The sequence below is a fragment of the Mycena indigotica genome (assembly GCF_014461135.1).
Source record: "Mycena indigotica strain 171206Taipei chromosome Unknown Mind.scaff0005, whole genome shotgun sequence".
Taxonomy (NCBI): Eukaryota; Fungi; Basidiomycota; class Agaricomycetes; order Agaricales; family Mycenaceae; genus Mycena; species Mycena indigotica.
Genome location: NW_023503004.1, coordinates 49890 through 68512, shown reverse-complemented (window position 1 = coordinate 68512; position 18623 = coordinate 49890). Strand labels below are relative to the sequence as shown.

The 18623-nt window shown below is 55.4% G+C and overlaps 2 protein-coding genes across 2 annotated transcripts; one reads left to right on the top strand and one right to left on the bottom strand.

The window, feature by feature from the left end:
* Window positions 1-173: 173 nt before the first annotated feature.
* On the bottom strand, window positions 174-4294 carry MIND_00561900 (uncharacterized protein; the record flags this gene model as incomplete). The annotated part of the gene is made up of 5 exons (XM_037362393.1): window positions 174-1210; window positions 1653-2844; window positions 2879-3399; window positions 3458-4066; window positions 4282-4294. The coding sequence occupies 5 exons, from the start codon at window positions 4292-4294 to the stop codon at window positions 174-176; spliced, it is 3372 nt and encodes a 1123-aa protein (XP_037220314.1).
* A 9492-nt stretch (window positions 4295-13786) lies between these two features.
* On the top strand, window positions 13787-18623 carry MIND_00561800 (uncharacterized protein; the record flags this gene model as incomplete). The annotated part of the gene is made up of 9 exons (XM_037362392.1): window positions 13787-14325; window positions 14681-15016; window positions 15079-15989; window positions 16035-16088; window positions 16138-16367; window positions 16416-17690; window positions 17754-17970; window positions 18026-18133; window positions 18193-18623. The coding sequence occupies 9 exons, from the start codon at window positions 13787-13789 to the stop codon at window positions 18621-18623; spliced, it is 4101 nt and encodes a 1366-aa protein (XP_037220313.1).

The window sequence follows — 18623 nt, the reverse complement described above, 5'->3', positions numbered from 1 at the left end:
TTCATTTCATTCTGCTCAGTAGTCACATAAAAGAGAAGATAGACATTTGCTACTTGTGGGCTAGGAAAGACCAGGCACAGCCTGCTCCGGGGCACGACGCTTAGGCTTTCGGATGAACCCAAGCAGGATGCCCAGCCGAAAATGAAGCGGCTAGCCCGAGAAATGGCAGCCTATCATTTCCGTTTATGTAAATTCTTGGTATACTGTGGCGCCAGGAAGTCCAAGGAGCGCCAATATTTCAGGAATGCATCTGAAGACCACCGACCTGTTGCCTTCACAACGTGCGGAGGTACTCCTCGAAGCAAAAGCTCTGTAGTACCTCCAATCCTAAAGCTGTGCCCTGTAAGCCTTGGGTAGCCCGCTTCGCCCCAGATTTCATTGCATCGAGCCAAGAAGGCATTTCGCGTCAACGGGGAGTGGGAAATTGCGGTGCCATAAGCAAAGATGTGGCATTCGGATGGCAATGAATTTGCAATCAAGTGCATCTGGACTGCGCGAATCGGATTGATCTGCGCTTGCTGATCCGTCAATATGACATCTTCTCCGTGTCGTTTCGTTTTGGTTCGTGGCAAATGAAGCTTTGCCGACTGCCGTATTCCTGAGTAAGAGAAATCTTTTCTTTTCGGTTTGAATTGCAAATCAGCGGATTTTCGCGAATTAGGGAGGAGTTCGCCAAGGCGACACTGCCCCCAGAAGGCTGTGCAAGCGACCGCAAACACTGCGACATCGAAGCCCGATGAGAAATCAAGCCCGCTTCGCAAGACCAAGAGCATGTCTGCTGTAATTGGCGGCCTTGGAGGCTTGTTTGACGTATTGGGGGAGAGTGCATCGACTCCCGACAGGACATAGTGAAGTCGAGACCCTCCTTTCCAGGGTTGTTGCTGTGCGACATGCCAAGCCTTTAATGCCGCTATGTCATTCCGCGCAGTTGAGCCTGCGTGGAGCCCAGCATGTGACGCCGCGTAAGCCGATAGCACAAATTCATGTGTCGGGAGGCGCAGCTGCTGTGGGATAGCCTCTGTGTCACAAAATTTTAGAAATCTCTTCATAGCTGAGCCATAGTTTGCCAGTGTCTTGCTCTGCCAGCCGCTTTGGAATGCCAGATCCAACTTTTTTCGAGTTTTCCCCGACAGTAGAATCGGATCGGCTTGCATTGGAGCACCCGGTACCACACGGAAGATCTCTGGTACCTCCTTCCCTGAGGCCGCTACTGCTTCGGAATTCAATTTGGGTGGCAGTTTTGTGCCTCTCTGATGTTTCGTTGTGTTCTGTTTCGACTGCGCGAGAAGTAGTTGTACAAGAGCATGTGTTTCGCGCAGCGCGGAGGGAATCTTGTGTGAGCGGCGTGGTGGAGTCATCAGTGTCGGTGGCAGGAATGCTCCGAGCCGAGCCTAATTGGCAAACAATGACAAATTTATGCAAATAAGTAATATTCAATCCAGAGCAACAAGTGATGAAAGACAATAAGGAATTTTGAAAGAAGAGCGGGCTCGGGTGAAGCCCTGTAGTGATAGAGGTAATCCGCGCGAAGGGGCCATCTGCCAGGTTTTCGGCCGACGGCACATAAGTCGTCGTCATCCAAATCGAATGTGTCCGAAGAAGGGAGACGATCCGTCTCAGGACGCGATTTTGCTCTGAATTCCTAGACTTACCGGCGTCAAGAGCACCGATCACACCTTCGTTATCTGACCGAACAAGGAAATGAGTAGTGTGGTGCCCTCGATGGATTGCCAGGAGTAGCCCGAACTCGATAGCGACCATTTCTGCCCAGCCGATCTTCCGGTTGTTGTCGTCCCAGCCGCGTTGCAATCGCCAAGAGAGCCAAACAGTGTCAAACACGACTCCGATGCCCCAAGACGTCGAAGCATCCACCCAAAAAGGGATCGCTGACAGCCGAGGTGGGCGAATGAGTTTCAATCCAGAGAACTGTCGGCGCAGAGTCTCTCGCCACCATTCGATGTCGGCTAGAACTGTGGCGTTGGGTGTTCGCCTGGAAAATGCAGATGACGAATGTGAGAAGGATGAGGCGAATGCCGAAATTGCCGGAAGTCGGGATCGACCATCAGGCACCGCCATGGTGCAGTGCACGAGCGTTCCATGAACGGAGTCAACCTCTGTCCTCGAGAACTTTGCACCTTTAACCCATGGCGTGAGTTTGTTCAGATAGCGCAACTTCTTCGACTCTGGGATTTCGACCGTCTTCGCCATTAAGTCCCATCTGAAGCCAATGTATTTGAAGGTTGCATCAAAAGGGACAGTCTTGGACAACTTCCAGGGCCATCCGAAAGGCTCGGTAAATGCATAGATGTCGGCAATGTCGTATGAATAGGAGTATGGCGGTGCAGCCTCAGAGGAGTATCGAAAGAAACAGAAGTCATCAACCCACTTTTTTACGGGTCCTAATGCGTTATGCACTAGGAGCGCTGCCATAGCATCTGCAAGATGGCCAAAGATGCCCGGGGAACTTGAAGGTCCGAACGGCGCGCAATGGTCAATATAAACCTTATTTCTCCACCATATTACGAAGAATGGCTGCTGAGTTGGATGAATGGGCACTCTGCGGAACGCGGCATCAACATCCAGTGTTGCCGCTTGTGTACCGGGCGGGGCGTTCATCACCATCAACAGCATCTCGGAGAACGTTCCCCATTCGCACGGAAAATCGTCGGAGTCGATACCGGAGTTAATCGAAGGGCGATCATCGTCATCGTAGTGGCGGATGGTCCAAGACTTTTCATATATCTGTCTCACCAGCTTTGGGAACCACCCCCAGCGGGGAGGATTGAAACGGTCCAATGATGCGCTCAAGACGTCCTGCGTCGAATGGGCCAGAGTAGCGTCGAGCTGAAAGCTCGGTATGAATGTATTCATCGATTACAGAGGGATGTTCATTAGCGGAGCGTCGATTAGGAGGCAAGAAAGATTCGGAAATGGAAGTGTGAATACCGAAATGAAACCCGTCTTGCAGGCAGATAGGGATGTCGAAGAAACGATCGAGAAGATTAGCGGCGCGCAGCGCCGCCTCCCAGTGATGAGGTATCAGAGGCGTGACCACTGGTAGGAAGTCAGACGACCCGGCAGCTCTGGGCGCAATGGTCTTCGGACCCGCAGAGCGAACACGCGTGTTTACCGAGATTGCACGACTGGACTCCGGGGGAGCAGCCTTTCTGGCCATTGAAATTGAAGCAATAGCGTTGGCCATGCTTGTCGAGGCGGTTACCGGAGCGGCGGTCGAATCCGAGAAAGGTTTCTCCACCCCGCTGCGTTCTCGTTTGAGTACATTCACTTGTACGGTGACCGGGCTCGCGAGATCCGCATTTGAAGCAACGAAATCGAGGGCGAAAGGAAGATGAGGGAGGCGGAGAGGACGAGCGACGCTCTGTCCCTCGTATAGATCGACTGGGACGTCCGACAGACGAACGAAACTCGTTCGAAGGTCCCTGCGAGGAGAAGGCACTGCCGCGGCGATCAGGGACCCCGCCATAGAGCTTTTGAAATTCGCCTTTGACGCTGTTCTTTGCCTCCTTTGCCGTGTGTTTGACGGTCTCGCTGTCCCAGACCTTCCGTTGCCAGGTGCCAAAGTCGAATTTTGCCGTTGCCCACAACCGGCGAAGCTCGGCATCGTACGCGACGAGGATGGGCCAATTTTCCTCGTGGTTCTGGTAGTCGAGAATAGCGTTGTAGTGGATGCGCAGCCGCGGAAGGACTTCACTCCAAATGGGAATGGTAGCCATGAGTGCAAACAAACGACGGTATGCCTGATGCCAGCGCGAGAGTGACAATTGTTTGTCGGCCTCAAAGGACAGCTCTCGGTTGATACTGACGAGACTGTCGCCCTCCACAATGAGCCGACGATCCAAGTCGTTTGCCGCGTGACTAGCGCCGCGCAGACAATAGTCGTCCGTTAGGTAGCAGAGGGGCGGAATTTCACCGCGCTTGATGCGCTTGACGAGCGCCGGAGGGGGTGGGTATGAAACAGACCCCACTTGCGTCCCAATTTCGAATTCGACAGGCAGCGTGGTGGATTCCGGCTTGTCTTGTGGCGCAGAGAGAGTAGAACCCCAATCTGGGTATCGCAATCAGATGATAGAGAAGGGAGAGGAGGAGCGACAAGATAGAGGAGCGATCTGTCTCGATTTCGGACAGGGACCCGTGCGAATGCAAAGGGGTATCGCGGTTGTGTAGAACTCATGCGATTGCAGAGGAGTATCGTGGAGGACGGTGACAAGCGAATGAGGTCGCGGAGGAGAGTGAGATTTGAGAAGAAGCGGGAGAACACACCTTTGCTGTACATCTGACCAAGTAGCGAATTGAGCTTGGCCTTCAGGCGTACCTGGGGATCCCATGCATCAAATGGTTGTCAAGAGAGACATGCCATGATGAATCAAGCTCTCTACCAGAGACCGGCTGAGATGCATCATGACAAGTCTCTCAGGCAAGCGGGGCAGCCCCCCACACTGTCTTCTTGCAGCCGCACGCCGCCGCCTTACCGCCTGCCCGCCCCCGCTTCCCGCCCCTACACTAGGCGTACGTCATTACTTGTGGCCCTGGTGACCATCTATGTGTGACACATCGGACCGCCAGCCCGATCGCTTGGCACTTTGCCCGGCTAGGCTCAGCACTCAGGCTTCCCGCGGCCCGCCGCCTTGCCCGCCGCCGCCTTGCCCTTTGCTTCCCGCCTCCCGCTCGGCGCTCATACGATTTGCCCCGCGTGTCGCTCATGCCGCCTGTTTCGGCTGTGTGCTCCCAACCATGATTCTTCGTGGCTAACAGTTTATCAGTAGCTGATTAGGCACAATATTGCATGGGTCGGGGTGGGACGCAGGGTGGGATGCGGGCGGACATGCGGGGCGGGATGCGGGGGCATAGCCGCTTGTCAATGTGCCAACGGCTATTCTGCTTGGGGTTGATCGGCGTGTATATGACGTCGATCGATTGTGGGACCAGAATATCGGGGCACGACAAACCGCCAATAATGACTTCTAGTGACCCAAATGTGTGAGGATATTTATACTATCAGTGTCTCGTAGTCAGCCCCCGCCTATGTACAAGTTTCTGAAGAAAAATCTTACAGTTTTGTTAAAACTTGTATATTGCGGAAGTATAGGTGTGTACCTATACTAAATTTCCACTACTATCCTAGAACTTTATGGTATTATTGCCAATTACCACTAATCGTGCTCCGGCCACGTCTGCACAACCTCTGGGGACGTAAACCAACCTACTCGGGGCCTCCCGGCGCTCTGCAGCGGGCCAAAACGGCCGTCCTCACCGTTGACGGCGTTCTCCACGAAATCGGTGAGCGCCGGGCCCATTTCTCGATCTTTCTGGCTGAAACTTCGAGCGCAGGTAGCGTTGACATAGCGCTCGAGCTCCCGAGAAACGAGCCAGGGGTTGCCCCTGCGCGCAACGGAAACTGCCAGGGCAGGTGTCGGCGAGGCCCGGGGCCACGAGGCTGAATCCTTGCCCGTTTCGCCTGGGATTTCCAGGGATACAACGGGACGTGTGCCGCTCCCCTCCTTAAAATTCCCAGGCGGAATGGGCCAGCGGCTGGCTCTGCGCGACCCTCTCGCTGATTTGCCAGGCGACCGGCGTTCCGGCCCGGCGGCAAGTGTGTAGCAGGTATATGAGTGGTGGACAAGATTGAGAGGCTGGGACGAGCGGGGGGGCGAGCCACAGGACGGTACAGGTCTACATTGAGGCAAGACGCAAGGCGGAGGGCCCGGGAGCACGCCGGCAGCTCGCCGGAGCACGCCGGATGGTCCCCGAAGGTGCGCAGAAACGCTGGGGTGGCACGCAATTGGCTGTGGGGTATGCGGGTGAGGAGGATAGACCTGCAGTTGATCCGCTGGGCCACGGACGCTGAGCAGCGGGCGCCCGAGCCGGGGGGGTTGGATATATATAACGGCGGGTTATGGAAGCCTGAGCCCCAGGAAGGGAAACGGAGCTGCAGCTTCTCTCCGAGCAGCCTGAAGCGCCCGCTGACGAGTATGCAGGGGCTTACAGGTGGGAGCACCGAGGGCAGCCCGGCGCCATTTTGGAGCAGAACCCGGGAGACTGCTGGATATACTGGCTGGAATCCAGCTGCCCGATTGCTGTGAAAGTCGGAGGTCCCACCCATATAATTGAGGACGTCTTGTATGTCCAATTCAGCATCAATTCGCCTGCTGGATGGTTGCCTGTGGGTTGCTTTAGCTATGCTACAAGTCGAAAAAATGCCAGAAGACACGGTTTTGAGCACATGTTTTGAAAAAATAAGTGGCATTCGTTCATCAGCGCCATTGGCCCGACGTACCCTAATATTTTCAGATTTCTTGGGAATTATTTGAGAATGCCTCTGCTCGCTGTCGAGGATGACGACAAGAAGCATTGATTGCTGTGATGGACGTCGTCAGTGAAGCGGCAACCAGCACGTCACGCTATCATGACATGCTGATGTGATTGGACTCACCGACGGAGGCAGAGACACATTGATGCATAAAAGCCAGGTCAGAGCTAGAGGCCTTCATTCATCATTCCATGTCTCTGGTGACAGCCATTGATGCATCGAAACCCCAGGTTGGGTACTGGCCTTGGGCAAACTTGCTAGGAGAGCTATTGTGCCATCCTGTTCGTCGTCTTCTGGGGTTGCTGTGCGATGGTTTGGTGCTCGTCGTCGCGGAGGCGGAGGCGGGGACTCCAATTCCTCATCTGAGTCAGAATCCGGGCTGTTTTCTTCAAGCAGTGCAGCGAACATTGCCTCTCGCTCTCTCTGAGGGATGAGTCGGGCCCATTGGGGACGAGAGAGAATGAGGTCTTCGTTAGAGTCGATGAAATCCCCAAAGAGGCGACGGAGGATGTCTCGAGAGGCATTTGGCGGAGGATTTAGGTCGAAATATTGAGCAGCGACGAGAAGCTGAGGTTTATCAAGTGACTTCAAGGTTTTGTCGAAGGTTGGAATGATCGCCATTGCAACTGAGCGTCTCTGCTGAGCGTCTCCAAGTCGTGTCGTGGGAGGTGATGTGGCTGGCAAGAGACAAGTCGTGTCGCACAGCCACATCACTCCACTCCGCCCAAGACAGCGCACCTGTCTCGCTTACTCAACAGGTGCTACATTTGGCTCCTCCCGTCATGCCCACTCTCGCACAAGCGCTCAAACTCAACGCTGCATTTGCATCCAAGCCCGCTCGCCTCAAACCCAGCGCGCTCTTTGTCGGGGGCACCTCTGCCATCGGCCAAGCGCTGGCCGAGCGGCTTGCCCACCATACTCAGTGCAATGCCCATATCCTCCTCGCAGGCGCAACGCTGACGCTGCGCGAGTCACTATCGACTCGTTCCCCAAAGTCGCCAACCACCATCACGAGTTCCTCCCCTACGACTTGTTGCTCATGGGCAACGTTCGTCACGCGTGCTCTACACTGCTTGCGCGGCAGCACACCTCCCCCGCCTGAACTTCCTCGTGCTCTCCCCGGGATTTTTTTACCGTGTTCGGCAGCCGCGACCCCACGGCCGAGGGCATCGATAACAATGCTGCTGTGGCCGGCGAGCCAGCGCATGTCTACTCGGTGCTTGGTGCGGGGGAGGGGCAGCAGCATTGACTGGGTTGATCTCGGGCTGAAGCAGCGTTATGGTGCGGTGAAAGCCGCCACGGCGGCGGCGACGTATACCGACTTGGCGATGCAGGTGGGTTGTTATCAGTAGTATTCGTGGGAGCCCACATACTGATCTGGTCTTGTCCGCACCCCGATGATGCTCCCAAAGACGTGGCCACTTCAGCCCTTTGTGCCGCTCATTTCCATAGCGTCGAGGCCGTTGATGACGACATGACGATATGCCGGTGCCCCTTCGACCAGTGGTCCTGTGGTCTGGGAATAACCCTGCAACTTGATGCAGAGCGTCGAAACGCTGTGGGAGCACTGCACGTTGGACAGCGCAGGTGGTCGGGCGCTTGGTCGGGCCAGAGGATTGGAGGTGCGTCTGAATCACTTAAGGTCTATTGACACGGACGGTTGTTTACAGCTGACGTAGTATATTCCGAGTACTATGTATATTGAACACAACACACACAAAAACAAATTGAACACACCTTTACAAGCTGAACACAAGCTTGGCATCAAGCACAACAGTTGTGCGGGGCTGCCAACATTTGTGTCCAATGTGTGCGACAACGGAGTTACCATATTGGGATGAAGGTGACGGAATGTGAGGCTGCCGTCACCACCCTCGGCTGCGCTTTTCTTTTCCGCAAACCCCCACCACGACGCGCCGTCGATGCACCCGCCTCACTCGTCCCCCGGCTCAATGCCGCCAACGCGATCCCCAGAAGACAACGCGCTCATCGCATATCTGCCAGCCGTAACACTCGACCATCTTCGCGACAGCGTGAGTTTTCTCCCACCTCGGACCGCGACGCGTCTTCGCCGTGGCTTCGACGCGTTTTTAGTGGCTCATGCTAATGACATTGGACAGATCTATCGAGAAGCATACGTACTCGCTCACACCGGCGACTTCCATGCCAACCGAGACTGGGTCTCCCCGGAAGCTCTTCGCGCTCGCCTTGAGGACCGCGGGCCAGCAAGCAGTGCTCCATGCATCCAAACACCACTCATACGGTCCACGGAGGATGATCTCCTCATCAAATACTTGCCAAAGCGCACATTGGAGCTGTTTCGTGCTAGTGTGCGTCGTTGTCCTTATTTCATTTGCTTAAGACTCAATATAAAGTCAGGTCTACCAAGACGAGTATATTTCGACAAATACAGCTCTCTTTGACGCAAACAACGACTGGATAAACCCTTCCCACCTTCGCGCTTGGCTCGAAAAGCCAGATTCGACTCTGCCCGGACCGGCTTCCGAGCACCAGGTCAAGACCGAGCCTGTCGAGAATCAGATGGAGGATTGTCTTCAGCAGCCGCGCTCGCTGTTTCGGGTGACGAGAGAAGGAGATAAGGAGGTTCTTGAGATTGAGTCGGACTCGGATGACGGTGAGTCTTGCTCAGTTCTCCGTTGGAGTCCATGCTCATTCTTGTTGCCTCAGACACTGCTCCCTTGCCCAAAAGCACTCGGTCTACACCTTCGCCCCCGCCCAACAGTGATGGAAATAGACGACGACGAAGATGAGAACCGTCAAGCGACGCTTCCATTGGATTCTCGATATCTAATGGAGCTTTCGGAAGGTGAGTCGTCAAGTATAACTCAAGTCTATTGTATCGATAACGATTTATAGACTATTGAAAGCTCGTATCGGAGCACGACTACTTGCGACTTCACCAACTTTGTACAGGAGCTCGGGGTAGAGAAAATCCAAGGTTCGCTTGTCTGTTGCTCGAATCATTCAATGCTTATGCCGCGCAGACTGGTGGGACCACAAGGAGATGAGCGCGTGGATTTTACCATGTCTCGTCGAGTCCTTGTCGCCGCTGACCTCAGACGAATGGAAGTCGACTCCAGACACCACAAACGCTGGCGAATCCCAGCACCACTGGACAAATACCCACACGGGAATCAAGTTATCACCCGTTGAGGCGATACATCGGTCAGTTCATGTGCTCCTCCCTACCCGCAATGACCTTATTTTCCTACTTCCATTAGCGCAAAGATTCTAGATCTCCGTGTTTGGGCGGATGTACAAGTTGCGAACACCACTGGTGCTCTTTCAAACCCTAATAACACTTCTTTCCACCGAAAATCTTGTGCTCTCTAGCGAGATACCGCAAAAACGACGAGACGACGAGAGACCCGAGAGCGGGAGGCTGAGGCGGGTCGCCTGAGGCGGGTCGTCTGGAGGACGAGCTGGCTGAGCTGAAGAGACAGCAAAAGGAGCTTGCTGAACAAGCGAAGGAGTTGAAAGCGCAGAAGAAGGAAGTAAAGGGTAGCCGAGTAAGCCGGACCAAGCACGGAGCTGCAAACGACAGCTCTTGCGGCCGTGTCAAAGCTCGTCGCGCAGGTATGTCTCATTATCTTGTCCACTGACACCGCTGACGACGCAATAAACCAGCTACTGTACTATTTCATTCAATTCTGCGGGCCTGTGACCTGTGATACATGAGGCAGAAATGTGCAATTCAGCCAAGGGGTGAATTCGGTGTGACCTCCTGCCTTATACGGAAGTTCTGCGCGCCCGTAGGTGCGGAAATTTTTAAGAAATTACCATTTTGGGACGGTTTAGGGCCAAAGAAACTCGCTGTGACCTGTGACAGGCAGAAAATTTTCGGCCAAAAAAGTCAATGTGACCGTGACAGGACTAATTGATTGAAATAGTACAGTATTTCGAGCTCGCCATTACGGGAAGAGGTCAACTATGAGCTGGAATCGCTCACACACACTGTAAGGGCAACCCCGGAGGCCTGAGATCAAGGTCCTAGCAGGGGAGGATCCAAAGAGTGAATAGAAGTAAGCAAATACAAGTGAGGCTGACCTAGCAGGGGAGGATCCAAAGAGAATAGAAGTAAGCAAATACAAGTGAGGCTGACCTAGCAGGGGAGGATCCAAAGAGAAGAAACTCTAAGGGTCCGCCTGCTAGGTAGCGGAACTATATACTGCGCTCTTGACGCGCCAAGGTTGATCGTTGCTCCGTGCAGTATGCCTGCGCCATGTCGCAGGCCAGGTCCCAGGGGGATCGCCAGGCGGGGACGGCGATGCGCCTGACGGAGGCGGTGATGCGATCACCGGAGTCGGAGCCGGAGTCGGACCGGAATCGGAATCGTCTCCGAGGGGCCGAAAGGGAGGTTCCCCTGACATCACCCCCCCCTTTGAATGCGGCGTCCCGACGCAGAGACCGGAATGGAATCGAGTCGAAGGTTGCAGAGGCGATGTGCCGTGGTTTGCCAGGGTACTTACGATAGAACTCCACGATTTTCTCCGGGGCGAAGACGCGGTCGAAGCGGACCCACTGGTCATGCGACGCGTCGTAGCCTTTCCATCTGACGAAGTAATTCAGCCGTTTATACCTCACCCTTGCGTCCAGGATTTCCTCTACTTCCCACTCCGGGACTCCGTCCTCGAGGTCCGGAGGGGCTGGTCGTAGCCGGGGCGTCCGTCGAAGGGGGTCGTCTTGGGCGAGCTCGAGCTTGACGACGGGGAAGACCGGGTGGAGCTTCGAGTAGCGCGGAGGGAGGTCGAGCTTGTAGGCACCTTTGCTGATCTCCGCGACTATCTTGAACGGTCCGAGGCGGCGGTGGGAGAACTTCTCCGAGGGGCGAGTCGTCCTGATGTCAGAGGCATCCAGCCAAACACGGTTGCCAACCTTAAACTCCGGAGACGGAGTGTGTCTCCGGTCGTAGTAGCGCTTGTACTCCTCTTTGGCCTTAGTGAGCACGGCCTTGGCTTCGGCAACACCAGTGGCGATCCGGTCGCGGAACTCGTTCACCGACTTCATAGCGGAGCGGACTCCGGGTTCAAAGCCCATGCGCGGGAGCCATCCCGTGTCCGTCATAAAGGGGACCTGCTGCATGGAGGAGTGAACATGGTTGTTGTACGGCGAACTCCGCGGCCGGAATCAGCTCATCCCAGTCGTCCTGCTGATAGTTGGTAAAGATCCGCAGGTACTGCTCCAGCTCCTGGTTGACGCGCTCTGTTTGACCGTCTGTCTGCCGGGTGGTACGCGGTGGACGTGGCAGGCTTGATGCCGATTAGACGCCAGAGTTCTCGGGTGAAGTCCGCGATGAACTGCGAGCCGCGGTCGGAGACGTACTTCTCCGGAATCCCGTGATGGCGCCAGACATTCCGGTAGTAGAGGCGAGCCGCCCCTACTGCGTCGACCGTGGTGTGACACTCCGAGAAGTGGGCACGCTTCCCAAGGGTGTCGACGACGACCATGATCGCGTCGTACCCATGGGCCTCCGGAAGCTCGACGATGAAGTCGACGGAGACGGTATGCCAACGCTCTGGGGCGGTTTCCGTCGGGTGCAGCTCTCCGTGGGGCAGTCTCCGGAGTGCTTTGGTGCGACAGCACAAGTCACAGGTCGCGACGTACCGGCCAATATGGCGAGACATCTGAGGCCACCAGTAGTTCCGGGAGACCAACTCCAAGGTCTTGAAGCGACCAGCGTGTCCGGCAACTCGAGTGTCGTGGCAGAGCTCGATGATGCGTCTCCGGAGGTCCTTATCCTTAGGTACGACAATCTTCCCACGAAAGTGAAGAAGACCACCGGAGACAGCCCACTCGTCGGAGCGCGAGGAGCGGGGGCCTCGAGCTTGACCTTGGACCTTTAGGAGTTGCCGGGCCGCTAGTGCGACGGGCTCCTCCAGGTCAGGCTCACCGGAGAGGGCATCGCGGATGTCGCGAAGGAGTTCAGAACCAGGGCCGGAAACGGAAACGCCTTCGAGGCGCGGACATGGAAGAGTTCGGGCCGCAGAAGGACGACGTCGGAGCTGTCGGAATCGATTCCGTGGTCTGGTCTCCGAGAGAGGGCGTCAGGTCGGCCCATGTCGCGGCCGGGCTTGTGGTGCAGCGTGAAGTCGAACCGGGAGAGGTAGAGGGACCAGCGGGCCTGTCTCCGGTTGAGGTGCTGCGTCTTCCTGAAGTACTCCAGATTCTTATGGTCAGTCCAAATCTCGACGGGATGCGCGGCGCCCCGAGGAAGTGTCTATACTCCTCGAGTGCGCGGATGATCGCGAGCATCTCCCTTGTCGTGGATTTCGTAGTTGCGCTGGACATCATTTAAGCTTTTGGAATAGAATGCTACAGGGTGCCACTTCCCGTCCGGGGCGGATTGTGAAAGAACCGCCCCGTCGCATAATCAGAGCTGTCCGCCTCAAGTCGGAAAGGCCGTGCGTCGTTCGGAATCGCCAGGACCGGTTCCGAGGTGACTGCGTCCTTGATCGCTTGGAACGCGGAGGCCTCCGCGTCGCCCCAAGTCCACTGCTGGTCCTTCTTAGTGAGCACGAAGAGAGGGCGCGCGAGGGTCGAGAAGTCCCGAATGAACCTGCGGTAGAAATTAGCGAACCCAAGGAACTGCTGAATGTCCTTCTTGTTTTCCGGAGTCGGCCAAGCGGAGACGCCTGCGACTTTGACGGGGTCCATTTCGACGTGGTTGTGGGAGATGATGACTCCGAGGTACTCGATTGACGATTTTTCAAAGTCGCACTTCTCCGCTCGGAGGTACAACTTGTGCTCTCGGAGTCGCCGCAAGACCTCCTGAACGATCTGCCGGTGTTTCCGGAGGTCGGAATGGGCGATCAGGATGTCGTCAAGGTAGATCATGACGTCTCCGGAGAGGATGAGGTCCTGGAAAATGTCATTCATCATCGTTTGGAACGTCGCGGGAGAGTTTGTCAGGCCGAAATACATCACCAAGGGCTCAAACAGGCCTCGGTTAGTCCGGAAAGCCGCTTTCCACTCGTCACCTTCCTTGATCCGGACGTTGTTGAAGCCCCAACGGACGTCGAGTTTGGTGAAGTAACGAGCGCCTTTGAGCCGGTTGATGAGGTCGTTGATCAGCGGAAGGGGGTACCGGTTTTTGACAGTCATCGCATTGAGAGCACGGTAGTCCTGGACGAAGCGGAGTCCGCCGTCCTTCTTCTTGACGAAGAAGACCGGAGACGCCATCGGAGACTTGGAGGGGCGAATCCGGCCCGTCGAAAGCCCTTCCTCGATGAACGCGTCGAGCTCGCGTTGCTCGAGGGGCGAGATGGGGTACACCTTGCAGTTGGTGGGCTTAGCGTCGGGGACGAGTTCAATGGCGTGGTCCCAGGCTCGAAAGGGAGGTTCCCCTGACACACACACTCGTCATTCGCTGGCTTCTCAAGTCCCTCGACAGAGCCGTTCCCATCTGCCGACATGTTTCCAGACGTGTACTCTGGGCCCATGATGCCAGCGACACTGTCTCCCGGGCCCCATTTTCTCCCTTTCGTCGAAAGCCCAACACTGTTTCAGCAAGACTATTTCATTCCCCAATCCGAATCTACCACCAACGTATTCCAGCCTCGCTCTGTTGCTCCACTGAGCGATGCTGAGTGGGACGCGTTCCTTGGCAATATCGGCCTACAATCATCATCGGCAGCAGAAGATAACGTACCTATGCCTACTGCAACGGAAACATTCACCGCGGGTTACTCTAACGCCAATTTTAACCAACCCCAATACGCTCCGCTTGACTTCTATCAACCACACCCACAGCCTGTCGACTATCGTCTACCCAGCTACCCCAGTCCAAGCCCCCCTGTCATGGGTGATCCCGACTCTCCGACGCACGGCCAGAAGCGCAAGGCTCTTAAGGACTCGGTGGACGATGGGCAAGAGGCGCCGAGCACTGAAGAGATGCCGACGGGGAAGCGAGTGCGGCCAGACCGGACACGGAATGCTCCGGCCCGCGCGGATGCTGACTGGGCTTCTCCAAAGCCCAAGTCAAAGAAGGGTAAGGCAGCCACGAGAAAATCCCGATAGATACATAGGTACTTAGAAGAAATACACGCAATGGTCTCATTTTGATGGAGTGATCTGCGATCAAATGTGTCGCACTTGATTCAATGGTTACACAAAGTAGTGTCTAAGGTGTACTTAGTTGTGTTCAATCTATGCAGCTTTGTGTTCAAGGTTTGGGGATTGTGTTCATGTTATGACAATGTGTTCAATCTGATATTGTGTGTGTCGTGTTCAAACTTCAAGGTGGTAGGTCCCGGTATATTCCGGCCCCTCGGGCTGATCCACGTCTCTCCTGATTCGCCTGCAGTCACTCCCACCATCTCAATTCTCCTTCAGGGGAGACACGACTCCTCCTCCTCGAGGTCCGTCAAAGCGGGGCCTAATCTTCGCGATCGACGCCTCCAAACTACTAATAACGCTGGTGCCTGTCGCCCGAGCCCTTGCCGCGATGCGTGTCTCCCTCGTCCTCCTCGCTCTGTCTTGCTCCGAGCGCAGCGCTGCTGCCCGCGCGTTCGCCCCGCGCGCCTCTCCTGGCCCGGCCGACCCAGTCCCGGCATACACCCCGCGCTTCCACTGCCCAGCCCAGGTCGAGTTCCACCTCTGGGCAAACATCGTCCCAGACGACAGAACCGCTGGCACGCTGTACTGCACGCACCCCGACGGCACGCCGCAGTGCGTGTACGAGCTCATACGTCCCTCCCTGCGCTTGAACTGCCCACTTATTTCTTTCCCAGGCCGGCGGTGCGCTCATCGCAGAAGACTCCACCGCCTCCTGCGCCCGGGACTACCCGGCGGCGCGCCCCGGCCCGCCTCCCGGGGAGCACGGGCCTGACGGCAGCTGCTCGTACGCGTGCCCAGCGCGCGACGCGTTCGGCGCGCCGATCAACGAGATGCGCATCGAGCCCGGCGAAAAACAAACCTACTTTGCTGAGCGCGCTTGGCCGTCACCTTCGTTGGGCGTTGGGTTCGGGGAGCCTGCGTCGACATCGTGGGGTAAGGGAAAAAAAGAGGAAGGCTGTGACCGTACCATGTGAATCATCCAGTCGCCATGGATGCGATGACGATCTTCATATGGATGTGGCCAAGACTTCGGTGTATCGTCCCGTTGTCCATTCCTTCCCCCCAGCGATGCCCAGGTGTGGTTTCTGCAAGGCACAAATTGCAACGAAGCCCGGCCTGGCTTTGCACCAGACGCAAAACAAGCGATGTCTGTCGATTCAAGAACGACATTTTCAGCAGGACAAAAACCATGGTTTTGACGACTTACCTGGGCTGGATCCCAATATCGAGGAACCGATGGATGTCGACTCCATCCCGGAGCAGGAGTCCCTTTCCGACAGGGAGGAGCCTCCACTACGCCGTCCTCGAATGGAAGACGTGCCAGATGACACTACAAATGATCCAATATCGAGTTACGACCCACGATATCTTCACCGCCAACAGTACCCATCCGAGCACAAGGCAGGCAGAGGTCAATGGTACGAGGGGACACCGTTTGAAGAATGGTATGAGGGGAAGCTGAGTTCTGGTGAGCAGGCCTGCTCACCATTTCCATCTCTTGAAGATTGGGACATTGGTCGTTGGCTGATTCGGTCCGGCCTATCGCAAGGCAGTATTGACGAGTTTCTGCACTTGAAAAAAGCAAGTGAATAATCGTCCCAATGGAATATAAAGATTCTGACCGTGTCAGGTCCGCGACAAGCTTGCCCTGCCTTTTGGGACGAGTCGAGCATTCTTGAAACATGTTGATTCGCTGCCCGTGGGCCCAGCTTGAATGTGTACGCCAATGACAGTCAAGGGAGACGAGTTGGATGGCGATGGAAGAGCGAAGGTTGAGGTGTTAGAGCTTTGGCATCGGGACCCGCTAGAATGTATCGCAGAATTGCTGGGGAACCCAAATTTCAAAAAGGAGCAGACATTCAAGCCCATGCGTCTATTTCGGACGCGGGACCAGTCGACGGGAGAGTTGGGCAATCGGGAGTATGACGAAATGTGGACGGGAACTTGGTGGTGGGATACACAGGTGAGTAACAACCCACAAGAAAGACGACGAGACTCACCCGGGATATAGGATCTTCTCGATGATGGCGCAACTATTGTGCCCGTAATCCTCTCTTCAGACAAGACCCAGCTTTCGTCCTTCGCGGGCGACAAGCAAGCATGGCCGGTGTACATTTCGATTGGGAACATCAGCAAATCTATTCGTCGTCAGCCTAATTCGCGAGCGACAGTGCTTCTGGGGTACATACCAGTGCCAAAACTCGATTGCTACTCCAAAGGCGCTCGCAAGATGGCCGCATATCAGGTCTTCCATGATTGCATGTGCAAGATGCTTGATAAGCTGGTGGAGGCGGGTCGAGATGGCGTCGATATTGTCTGTGCAGATGGCTGGGCTCGTTGGTGTTTCCCGCTCCCTGCCGCATACATCGCAGACTACCCGGAGCAGTGTCTGGTTGTCTGCTGCCAGGAGAACTCGTGCCCACGCTGCTCCTGCCCTCCAAAGGAGCGTGGATCAACAACGAACTTCCCCATGCGAAGTCAGGTCGAGACCTTGAAGGTTCTGGAGGAACAGGCGACAGGTCTGAAGCCCAAGGAGTTCAGCGACTTGAATTTACGACCAATCGATCCGTTTTGGGCTGACTTACCCCACTGCGACATTCACTCATGCATAACCCCGGACCTTCTCCACCAGCTTCACAAGGGTGTGTTTGCGGACCATGTCTCAAGTTGGGCAGCAGAGTCGATGGAGGTGACGGAGGAAGAGAGGAAGAAGAAGCTGGACGCGCGTTTCAAGGCGATGCCGCGGCATCCCACGCTCCGTCACTTTGCTAACGGCACCTCCGTGATCAAGCAGTGGACGGGATCCGAGTATCGAGGGTTGGCAAAGACGTTTCTGGGTGCTGTCCATGAGGCGGTCGACGATAGAGTGACTTCCGTCACGCGGCACCTTCTTGATTTCATGGGATATGCACATTTCCAGGTCCACACGGATGAATCGCTTGTCGCTATGCAAGCGGCATGGGAGAAGATGCACCACAATCTCCCAGTCTTTCGCGAGCTCGGACCGGAGCGCAACGACTTCAACATCCCGAAATTGCACAACATTCGTCATTATGTGGACTCTATTCGCTTGCTTGGAATGGCAGACGGCTACAACACGGAAAATACCGAGCGCCTCCATATCGATCTTGCAAAGAATGGCTACCGCGCATCAAATCGATGGGATTACATCCAGCAAATGACGCGCTGGCTCACGCGACAAGAGGCGGCGCACCGTTTCTCGCTGTATCTACAGTGGGCTTGTCCTGGCTATACTCCGGGACATGGCTACGGACCGCCGACAGATGTAGACTAGGATGACCTGGAAAAAGCCGATGAAATAGATCGCGATGCTGATGACGGAGATGAGGAAGACAGTCCGGAAACTATTACTTACAACATTGCTGCTCGGCCCGGCTATCCGAATCTGTCCGCTGCCGAAGTCGAGACACGTTTTCATGTCCGCGACTTCGTGTTTTATCTCCAGAAGTTTCTCGGTGACGAGAACATCATCGTTGAGGGTCCTATCACCTCTGCAACTCGCTTTGGTGCATTCAAGAGAGTTGCTCTCCAGCTGCCGCTCATTCGTGCGGGCGGAGACAGATTGCGAGAATCCCGATGTCGTGCAGGCAATCCTCCCAGTCCAAGGCTCAATATCGAACAAGGGCATTAAGCGTGGCAGTGCAGCCAAGTTCAGCACTTTCCTTGTGCGTGTGAAGCCCAGGGACTGGACAGAGGGTCCTTTGAGCGGTGCGTCCAAGTTGTCCGGGAAAATATTAAGTTACTAAACTAAGTTTTCCTACATCCAGGTCTCCAGGCAGCTCAGGTGAAGCTTATATTCCGTCTTCCCCCAAGCATTTCAAAATACGAGCATCCGCTGGTTTATGTCCACTGGTTCACTCAATTCCGTAACCCTCTAAACGACTTTGACACAGCATCGGGCCTTTCTCGCATCTCCCACTCTACCACCGTTGGTCAACGTCGCGCATCCATCATCTCTCTGGCAGACGTTGTTCAGACATGCCATTTATTCCCGCGGTTCTCCAATGCTACCAATCCAGACTGGAACTCATCCGACATTCTGAATCAAGCCACTGTCTTTTATCTCAATCCTTACTTGCGGCACCGTGACTTTTTCTTCTTTCGCTACAGCATGTACCTTATATCTGAGTATCACAAGCGCAAGGATGCAGAGCTTGCTGCTACGCTTGCACGGGGGGCCAACCGAATCAATTATTAA